Genomic DNA, 11,086 nt, shown 5'->3' on the forward strand with positions numbered 1-11,086 from the left:
AGGGATGAGCTGCTTCGGGAGCTCCGAGGTGCGGTGCCTGCCCCCACTCCTGCACCCGTATCTTCTCAGTTGGTCCCTTCCTTGACGGCCGTGACTGACATGACGGCTCATGTACGGGAAGAGATCTACAATGTCCGGAGTTTGGTCCAGGCCCAGTTCCACAGCATGAGTGAGGTCACGAGCTCCACTCGACAGATGCGAGAGGAGATAGGTCGTGACATGCACACCACCACCGAGGGGGCCGAGCGCTTGGCGAATGTACTCATCGACAAGCTGGACGCACTTCAGACATCGGTGACTGGGCTTCAGGCGTCGGTGACAGAGCTCTCCACTACACATAGCAGAGCCACCACGTCTATTATCACGCAGCTCGGACATGTGACAGATGCAGTCACCCTCCTCATGGAGCAGAGCCGATTGAGAGGAGGAGCACCATCCTCGAGAGGAGGTGCCACATCCTTCAGAGGAGGAGATGCATCCTCGAGAGGGGGAGCTTCATCCTCGAGGAGGACATAGATGTGTTTGAGTTGTGTTTTGTCTTGCTTTGCTTTACTTATTGTATTCTCACATGTATTCACATTCATATCAATACAATGAGTAGACATTTTATCTTCAATTATGTGCTTTGCTTTATGATTGATTGTGTGTGATTACCTCCTTTTTGGTATGATGACAAAAAGAGGAAGAAATATGTATAAAATGTGTAAAAGGGGAGAAATATGAAAAAATATGTAAAAGAAATCAATGGAAATAAATAAAAAGATAAACTCTTAAAAACACACTCAAATTTGTTCTAAGTGGATTCGGTACCTCGAGGCTCATTATCTCTCTTTTGGGGCTCCTAATGGAGTAATCTCCAGAATCTATTCAAGGGATATTCGGAGATTAGCTGAATCCTACTCAAGAACAAATTGACAGATTTTTTCTCTAAAAAGATAAAATTCAGTTCAAAAACTTCAAAGCATTAAAAGGAAATTCAGAAAATCAAAACATAGTTGAATGCATATGTTGAGGGGGAGAATCTGAATTTTAATCAAGCTAAATCATTAATGACATATAAGCCAAACAATTGATTGCATAATATGAAGGCTTATATAATTCCAAATGAAAGGGGGAGCTTTAACTCCGAAATTTAATGTTTCACTCCTTTCAAACTTGGATAAATTAAATTATCAGACATTTGAATTCATTTATGGATTTTACTTCATTGTTTTATGAGCAATTCATTTTACATATACTCAAAGTTTTGTCATCATCAAAAAGGGGGAGATTGTGGAGTGATTGATTAAAACCCCATTTGATTTTGATGAGCTCAAAGCATTTGAGTATATCTTGTGATTACTAATGAATTCAATTGAGTGTTTCAGTGAAAATCCTGTCCAAGTGTCTCTAGATTTGGTTCATAGTATTTTGGATAAGGTAAGAAGTCTGCTGAACCAAAGTCTGAGACTCGAGTCGACTCCCGAGTATCACGAGTCGACTCCAAGCGTATCAAGTTCACTGGCACGAGCTCGAGTCGACTCCAGATCAGTACGAGTCGACTCCGACTGAGAACAGACAGAAGGACAGAAAGCTTCAACTCAGAAACTGTCAACGAGTCGACTCCCGAAGTGCGCGAGTCGACTCCAATGTTCAACGAGTCGACTCCAGGGTAGTAAGAGTCGACTCCAAGAGAAATACAAGGAAAAAGTCAGAGAACGATTTTCGGACTCTGAGATTCGAGTCGACTCCCGCAGTACGCGAGTCGACTCCGAGACTGAGCGACCATCAACAGACAGAAGACCATGTTACTGCCTCTGAGATTCGAGTCGACTCACAGACAGCTCGAGTCGACTCCGAGACAAGCTTCACGTCAAAAGGCAGAAGACCAACTTTCGGAAACTGAGAGCCGAGTCGACTCCAAGGAAGTTCGAGTCGACTCCAAGACTGGATGAGCCAAAAGACAGAGAATCGGGAGTTCGGGCTCTGAGATTCGAGTCGACTCCCAGGACAGTCGAGTCGACTCGAGTGGACAAAATTCAAAATTGGATCCACGGACTTCAGTGGATGAGCCGACTCCAAAATTGCCAGGTCAGCTCCAGAAGTTGGCGAGTCGACTCCAGGTCAAGACGAGTCGACTCCCAGTCAAGACGGCAACTTTAATTCAAATTTGGAACATTTGCCGAGTCGACTCCGGAAAAGCGTGAGTCGACTCCTGCTACAGCCGAGTCGACTCCTGATCGCGCGAGTCGACTCCAACCCACCAACAGTCATATTGTCAGGCTGCGCAGAGTGTGCAGAACGGCCAGAAAAAGCAGAGTAACGGCTAGTTTCCGTGGGGGTTGGCTTAAATAGCCACAGAGGACTGTAGCAAGGTAGAGAACAGAAATTCCACTCCAAGCATTCAAGTTTTCAAGCTCTCCAAGTGCTCTTAAACGAAAAAGGGAAGATCTGCATTTACTGCTCCAACAACTTCTTCCCAACAATCAAAGCTTCCTCCTCCTGCATTCAAGTCGACCACTCTTTCAAGAGGAGACCGGAGTTCCAGAAGCCATACCTCTTCACCAGCTTAAAAGCGTTTGAGGGCTTCTAACTCCTTTACGATTATATTGTTTTAAATCTGCTTTTTGAGAAGCTATTTTCTGTTTTCTTCTATCTCTTGTATTTACTTGATTCAATCGGGGGATTGAATCAAGGGGTTTAAGGTTGGTTGGTGAGCCAAGTTAAAACCAACGTGTGTAAGGGTTTGATTGTAAGCCCGGGAAAACAATCGGGATTGGTTCTAGTCGGTGAGCCTGGAAAAACCGACCGAGTTCGTTGTGAGCTCGTAAAACAACAAGTTTGGTTGTGAGCTTGCAAAACAACCGGCTGTAATCCAAGGGGGTTATAGTGAAATTCCCAAGTGAGACTTGGGGAGTGGACGTAGGAGCAAGGGTTAGCTCCGAACCACTATAAAACTTTGTGTTTGTAGTGCATTGTCCCTCATCTTCTTCCCCGCACATTACTCACAGCACTAGGCTTTAATTAAATAACTTGCTATAGTTTTTAATTAATCATCCACAAAGTTTTAATTAGCCAAATTATTTTAAAAACCCAATTCACCCCCCCCCCTCTTGGGTTGTCTATCTGGGCAACATCTTGAAGCATCCTTCAAGAAAGTTGCCCTCCAACCATTGTGATGCTTACCGCTAGTTCTATAAAATTGTTATATTCTTACCTTTTACTGTTGGGCGAATGACCATGAATTAATGTCAGCAAGTAATTGCTGTCTTCACCAATGATTTTCTCTAACTCGCTCTGACTAATAATCTCAAACATCAGCCACGAATTGATTGAAATATCCCCCGATAATTCAATTTGTTGCAACCTTAATGGTGTCACTTTTGTAATGCCTTAGTCAATGGATTTCAGAGCTCCATTATAGTCTTTGGCTGTTATTTCCTAATGAGTTAAAGCTTCAAATTTTGATTCTTCATACGTTGCAGTATTTTCATATAGAACCAATTCATTCTCTATTAGGACGGGACTAAGAGGTACCCAATCTTGTTATTTGATCTTTTTATATTCAAATATTCATCGGAATGTATGGGTTAAAACACTTTTCCAACAAGAAAATTGGATAATTTTGAAAAATTGGTACATAATTTCTCACTTTCTAAATTTATTTATTTTATTTAATTTATAAATAAATGATTTCATTATCTAGGATGGGTCAATTTATTCCTATGGTGTAATTTATTTTGGAGTAAACACACAAAAAAAAAGTAAGTTAACACATTTATTTCGGTTAACTCATTTTGCTTCCATGAATGAGGATAATTTGATATTTAATATGATGCAAGATGTACATTATTTCTTTGTACAATGCAACCAATTAATGCAACTTGTAAGAACAATTCTTTTACGATTTAAATTGTCATCCTCTTTTTTTAAAGAGTGATCTTTTTGATCTTCTATTTGGAGAAACACAATGTTGCACAAACAAATCCTATATACGAGATTCATACTTCGTCTTGGTTACGTGAGATATTAATCCAACGAACGACATTTGAATACTAATATGGTTTTATTTTTTATTTTATTTTTTTTGGTGAAAACAGCATTTCATATAGCTCTAACTTGAGTACATCCAGCCATATCAGAAAAAAGTAAAGAGTACAAGGTAGGAGGAATATCTCCTACAGATGTCCATGTGATCTCCTAGGAGTGTCGGGCAACAAATAAGGCAACCCAGTCTGTTGCACTGTTCGCTTTCCGAAAAAATATGTAAAGCCAGAAAATCGCTCGGCTCCTGAGCCAATCTCCGAATCTCATGGATGAGAGGATGACCATCACCATATCTGTCCACTCTTCGAATCCACTCGATCACTACAGAGAAATCTTCCTCAAGGCATATATGCTCAGCACGGAGTACCCGCTTCGCATAGGATATCCCCTCCTAGGCTGCATGCAGCTCTGCACCAACTGCAGTAAGTCCAGGCGAGCGGCGGCCACCAGCTGCTATCAAACTACCCAGATGGTCTCTGATGATGAAGCCAACTCCTCCTGATACCCCGTCCACCGACATACTACCATCGAAGTTCACTTTTAGATGACCAAGGGGTGGGGATACCCAAGAAACTAGGACGAACCTGGGTGCTGTGACAGCGGAAAGAGTACCCCAGGTATCCCTGGCCATCTCAGAAGAGAACCTAATGGTAGTAGTAGTAACCTCCCTAGCAAGACGCATGGCTCTATCCACCACCATCCACGGGAGTAACCGCCTGCCCTCAAAGATGCCAGCATTCCTATCCAACCAAATAGAATGAGCCAAATATGCCCACCGGATCTCGACCTCAATAGTGCTAGGTCTCCGCATGGAAACTCTCAGCCAATGAATCAAATCTTGTGTTGACTCGATTGAATGGGGCAACAAAGAGGGTGATCGGCTCCAAATTCCCCTAGCTCTGGGACATTACAGGAGAACATGATCAATCGTCTCCTCAGTCTCCATACACTCCTCACAACACTGAGTGATCCTCACCCCTCTCCGTGCTAGCAAGCTCCTGATCGGTAGGCAGCCCCATGCCACTTTCCAGATGAAGAGCGCCACACGCGGGTGAATCCACATCCTCCAAATCCATCCTCCCTCTATCTGCCGGGCTGGCTCTCGGCTCAACAACATGTAAATATCCCTGGCTCGCAACTGCGATCGCCCTGTCGGCATCTAGACTAGACTATCCGGCCCCTCCCGGGCAAGGACAGGTAGGGCCAGGATCATCTCTGCCAACTGCTCCCCAAAAGCCTCCCTAATCAACTCCACCCTCCAACGGTCCCCCCCGGGCTCCATCAAATCTCCGATCCTGAGACAGGCTAACCTCGACGTATCCACCATAATCGGAAGTCTACTAATAGGCTGCTTCGTCACCCAGCGATCTTCCAACATATTAATGGACCGACCATCACAAATAGCCCATCTAATCATGGGAAGCACCAACCCTACTCTAGCACAAATCTCCCTCCAGATCGATGAATGGCGACGCCCAGCACGGGCCCCAGGCACTAGAACGCCATACTTGGCCCTCATCAGTGAGGAACATATACCATCAGGCTCCAACACAACTCTAGTGGCGTGCCGTGCCGCTAGGACCTCCCGCCTCGCCACCAAGGACTGCACCCCCAAACCACTGTATCTCGTCGGCTGACATACAACCTCCCATGCTATAAGATGGATGCTTCCTCTGCCTCCGTTCCTCCCCCAAATAAAGTTTCTAAAGATCTGCTCAATATTCCTCACTGTCGCTACTGGTATAAGGGAGTTAGATAGTAGGTAAATCGGGATCGAGGAAAGAACTGACCGTACTAGGATAATCCTGCCCATCATGGAGAGTGAATGTATCTGCCACCCCTCCAACCTGTGCCTGATACTGATCTCGAGAGAGGAGCAATCACTGCTGCGTAGATGCTGACTGAAAATCGATACTCCCAAATACCTCAACGTGTCCTGCTGCTCTTCCACCCCTAGAATCTCCAATATGGAGGTCTTCACATTCGGTTTGGTCTTCGGGCTAAAACAAATTGCTGACTTAGATGAATTGACCCGTTGACTAGATATAGAACAATAATCCCGAAAAATCCTCCAAATAATCCATGCAGCCTGCCTAGTCGCCCGGGCTAACAAAAGACAATCATCGAAAAAGAGTAGATGAGAGATCGGTGTGGCATCCGGCACAGGCCTATAAACCTCCAGCTCCTGGATGATCACTACCTGCCGAAGGGTCCTAGAAAGTGCATCTGCGCATATAATAAACAGTAATGGAGAGAGGGGGCAACCTTGACGCAATCCACCAGAAGACATAAAATACAGTGATGGCATTCCATTTACCAAGATGGCGAAGGAAGGAGCTCTGATGCATCCCATAATCCATCTGATCCATGCCTCGGAAAAGCCAAACCCCTGCAGAGACTGCTGCACAAAATCCCATCTCATCCTATCATAGGCCCTCTCCATGTCAAGATTGATCCCCAACAAACTCCTCCTACTCGAAGCCCTACAAAGATCAAACATGAACTCCTGGGCAATAAAAACATTATCTGTAATACTCCGCCCTCCCACAAAAGCCCCCTGGTCCGGGCTGATCAGTCTCGGAAGAATATTCCTCAATCTAACAGCTAGTAACTTCGTCGTCGCCTTGTACAAGGTAGTACACAGACTGATCGGACGAAAGTGACTAGGCTCGGAAGCATCCTGTTGCTTCGGTATCAGGGTGACTAGGGTCCTCTGCCAATCTGTAGACATCACGGTTGTGTTGAAATATTGTTGTATGGCAGCCGTCACACCCTGACCAACAATCATCCAATACCTCCAAAAGAATAACGGTGGAAAGCCATCCGGATCCGGTGCCTTATCCCCCTCAAGGGACCACATCACCTCCTGAATCTCCATCTCCGATACTGGCCTAATCAGTGCGGCCGTATCCTCCTCCGCCACCCGTATAAGTGGCGGCACGATACCCTCTGAGGTCCCAGTACTCGTCTGCTCAGACCATCTGGCCCTGAAAAAACCCTCCAACACCCTCCGAATCATATCTGAGTCCTCCACTAACTGCCCATCCTCATCCCTGATTGCCCAGATCCTGTTCCGATGCCTCCTGATCACTGTTGCCTGGTGGAAAAATTTAGTATTCCGATCCTCCTCCTAGATCCATTGTACCCTCGATTTCTGTCTCCAAAAGATCTCCTGCTGTCTCAAGAGGGAATCATGCAAGGCTAGGAGTGATCTAAACTCCCCCATCTTCTCATCTGCCAAACTCCCCCCCACGGCCTCCTGAGCCTGTAACCTGGCAATGGCCTCCTCAGACTCCTCAATCCTCCTGAAGATATTCTCTACCTCTTCACGGTTCCACCTTCTCAACCTTCTTTTCATCAGCTCCAACGGCGAGACACACGATACATAGCATCCCCTCTCACCGGTACGCTCCATGCCTCCCTCACAATCTTCCAAGACCGTGGATAACATGTCCAGAACTTCTCAAATATAAAGGAGGGGCGAAATGAGACAATTGCATCAATACTAACCAGTAAAGGGCTGTGGTCGGACGCAATCCTCGGCAGGTGACGGACATGATAGTCAGAGAAACACTGGGCCCACCCAGCTGTGGCATAGACTCTTTTCAATCTCTCCCAAACCTGAGCCTGCCCCTGCTGATTATTGCACCATGTGAATTTTGGGACCGAAAAGCTCAAATCTATCAACCCATTTGACATAATAAATTCTTGGAACTTCCTGATTTCCCTCTTATAAGTAAAGGCCCTCCCTCTCATCTTCTCCTAGGGATCAACAATACAGTTGAAATCACCTACCAACAACATAGGATAGCCCTGATTAATAAGTTGAGACGCCTCCGCACTCTATAATCTGTTATCACCCATGTTACTAAGTTCTAACCTTGCGCCAAGAAGTTAGGCGCGTGCGACGACCATTGTCGTCATCTTGTTGTCACTTTACGGGGACACGACGACTTTGACGAGTGTTCAAGACTCCCAACCTCACATGGCCTCCATATCCAATTATTTAGGCTATCATACTCTCGACCACAAGTCCATTCCAGTCCCTCGCTCTACTGGCGCAGTATCTCTTCTCCTCCCTCAAAGAACGCATCTCGCCAGCAGAGAAATGGATGACCAGAAACCTAGAGCACCAGCAATTTCTGATCCTCCTCCCAACCAAACTCTAGCCTTGGAAAAGCCAAAGAAGCCTCCAAGAAACAAATACGCCTTGGCCTGTGCCACGCTTGCTTCCATGACCTCAATCCTCTCGGGTTATGGTACGAATACTAACTCTTTAAGTGTCCTGGTTATGAAGTCAGCCGCAGTATTTTGCTGTTTCTAGTACTAGTCTTTTCTAATTCTTCAACTACTTGTTTACAGATGTAGCAGTGATGAGTGGTGCTTCTGTTTTCATTCAAAAAGACCTGGAAATAAATGACACCCAGATCGAAATCCTCGCCGGCATCATCAACATCTTCTCCCTTGTAGGCTCCGTCGCCGCAGGCCGGACCTCCGACTGGATTGGCCGCCGCTACACAATTATCTTCGCGGCTGCCATCTTCTTCGCCGGGGCCCTCTTGATGGGCCTCGCCACAAACTACGCCTTTCTAATGGTCGGCCGCTTCGTCGCCGGCGTCGGCGTCGGCTACGCTCTCATGATCGCCCCCGTCTACACCGCCGAAGTCGCCCCCACCTCGTCCCGCGGCTTCCTCACGTCCTTCCCGGAGGTATTCATCAACTCCGGCGTCCTCCTCGGCTACGTCTCCAACTTCGCCTTTGCAAAGCTGCCGGACCACCTCAACTGGCGCATTATGTTCTGCGTCGGTGCCGTGCCGCCGATCTTCCTAGCCATCGCTGTCCTCGCCATGCCCGAGTCGCCTCGGTGGCTCGTCATGCAGGGCCGGCTTGGCGAGGCCAAACGTGTCCTCGCCAAGACCTCGGATACGCCGGAGGAAGCCCAACTCCGGCTATTGGAGATCAAAGAGGCCGCTGGAATACCCGAAAACTGCAACGACGAAGTTGTCGCAGTATCGGAGAAAAGCCATGGCGAGGGCGTGTGGAAAGAGCTTTTACTCAGACCGACACCGTCGGTGCGCCGTATACTGATCGCCGCAATCGGGCTACAGTTCTTCCAGCAGGCTTCAGGCATCGACTCGGTGGTGTTGTACAGTCCTCGAGTGTTTGAGAAGGCCGGGCTCAAGTCGGATTCCAATTCCTTAGGCGCCACGGTGGCCGTCGGGTTCATGAAGACGGCGGCGATCTTGGTGGCGACGTTCTTGCTGGACCGTGTAGGGCGGCGGCCGTTGCTCCTAAGCAGCGCCGGAGGGATGGTTATTTCTCTCGTTATTCTTGCTTCCTGTTTGTCAGTTATCGAACACCATCCTCACGAGAAGCTGACATGGGCGGCGGCGATGTCGATCGCGACTGTGCTGACCTTCGTCGGCTCGTTCTCCATCGGCCTCGGGCCGATCGCGTGGGTGTACACCTCGGAGATCTTTCCGCTGAGGCTGAGGGCGCAGGGAGCGAGCTTGGGGACGGCCACCAACAGGATTCTGAGCGGGGTGGTCACCATGACGTTTATATCGCTCTACAAGGCGATTACCATAGCTGGGAGCTTCTTTCTTTACTCCGGGATTGCGGCGGCCGGGTGGCTCTTCTTTTATTTCTTCTTGCCGGAGACGAGGGGAAGGAGTCTGGAGGACATGGAGGTGCTCTTCGGTAAGAAGCCGGAGGGTGGAGAAGAAGAGAAGAAGAAGGGGGAGGCGGAAGTAGTGCACGGAGTTGGAGAAGATAGCAATGCGAAGACTGAGGTTTAACGCGATTACTCTCTAATTACTTTGTTACTTGAACATTGTGAACAAGAATCACTAAAGAAAAACAAAATCGTAAAGCACTTGATGCAGAGTGCTTTATGTTCCCGCTTATTAGTTTCCTTTCAGCTGAGGCTAGAAAATGATTGTATAACTAGCTCGTCAAGTTCGGCTTGTTTGTTATTGAGCCGAGCTCACAGCAACTCATATAATTATGATAATTAAAATGAAATAATTACTTATACATACATAGCGTGCTGAATCTGAGTAAGTTAAATCTAGCTAGTTCCAACTTGGGTCATTTATTAATTGATCGAGATAAACATGAGCCATATTTCATGGTGAAGATGAGCTAAGGATCGAGTGGCTTCCTCTGTTTGACGGTGTTCTAGCAAAGGAGCCAAGCATGTGAAGGAGAGATTAGTAAGGAGTCAGCGAAGAAAGAGGACAGTGGTCGATGGGCAGGTTTAGGCTGGCGTGGTTGGGCTTGCGAGTTGATGTGACTTCTGGACAGAGAGACTCGTTGATCATTTAGAGTACTGGACTCACCAAAAAATATGAAACAACAGTGGGAGCACTGGACCATTGTTGTTCTTGAACATTTTCCTAATGATTGTGGGCCCTTTTTTTGTCACGTCCTTGGACGCTTTCCTTAACCATAGGGGCGCCTTTTTTCATATCAAAATCGTTGAAAAAATAATAAAAGAACGCCCCCTTCTCTAGAGTAAATCATGTGGCTGGTGGATCCTAGGGAGGGCCGTCCAACCGTCTTGATTTTTTTTTTCGAGTATTGGCCCATGGCCTGACCCCAGATGGTATTCGATATTGTCAATGAGCCAGCGCAATCCCCAAACCTGATTAATAATATTGGCTTAAATAACATATCTTTACCTCATATTAGTGTATATTTCACTGATTTTAAGCTAATTATCTGCGGGAAATATTGAGTTTGAGTAATCTGATGGACGCTTAAGATATTGAGTAATTTGTGTTAATGGAGCAGAATGAGATTGTTTGACTTATGTTTAGGCTAGAGGAGAGTCATCTTTTTTTCATGTAATGCAGGTGCAGGACTAAGATCTTGTTTGGCATTATCATAAGTAGTAGAGCTTTTGTCTCTAGGATTTTAGATAGTGGAGCATTTAATAAAAAGTTATTTATTATTTGGCAACTATATTCGTTAAGTATTATGAAATTTTAATACATATTTGGGTATTCTCATATTTGGAAATGATTTGAAAATTTGAAGGATTATTTTGAAAATTATT

General features: G+C 46.2%; 2 protein-coding genes across 2 annotated transcripts; one reads left to right on the top strand and one right to left on the bottom strand.

The window, feature by feature from the left end:
- Positions 1-4,417: 4,417 nt before the first annotated feature.
- LOC120106638 lies at positions 4,418-4,837 on the bottom strand. Its single transcript, XM_039119635.1, has one exon. The coding sequence runs from the start codon at positions 4,835-4,837 to the stop codon at positions 4,418-4,420; it is 420 nt and encodes a 139-aa protein (XP_038975563.1).
- A 3,208-nt stretch (positions 4,838-8,045) lies between these two features.
- On the top strand, positions 8,046-10,066 carry LOC103695716 (polyol transporter 5-like). The gene is made up of 2 exons (XM_008777111.4): positions 8,046-8,285; positions 8,389-10,066. Exons 1-2 carry the CDS (start codon positions 8,135-8,137, stop codon positions 9,822-9,824), a joined length of 1,587 nt encoding a protein of 528 aa, XP_008775333.1. The 5' UTR covers positions 8,046-8,134; the 3' UTR covers positions 9,825-10,066.
- Positions 10,067-11,086: the final 1,020 nt, after the last annotated feature.

Source organism: Phoenix dactylifera, unplaced genomic scaffold (assembly GCF_009389715.1).
Source record: "Phoenix dactylifera cultivar Barhee BC4 unplaced genomic scaffold, palm_55x_up_171113_PBpolish2nd_filt_p 000586F, whole genome shotgun sequence".
In the NCBI taxonomy this organism is placed as follows: Eukaryota; Viridiplantae; Streptophyta; class Magnoliopsida; order Arecales; family Arecaceae; genus Phoenix; species Phoenix dactylifera.

What these genes read in the sequence shown, in the direction of transcription:
- LOC103695716 (XM_008777111.4), top strand. Translation starts at nt 8,135, where the DNA reads ATGGATGACCAGAAACCTAGAGCACCAGCAATTTCTGATCCTCCTCCC. An exon ending in CTCAATCCTCTCGGGTTATG is followed by an intron (nt 8,286 to 8,388) that starts GTACGAATACTA and finishes ACTTGTTTACAG; the next exon opens with ATGTAGCAGTGATGAGTGGT.
- LOC120106638 (XM_039119635.1), bottom strand. Translation starts at nt 4,837, where the DNA reads ATGCGGAGACCTAGCACTATTGAGGTCGAGATCCGGTGGGCATATTTG.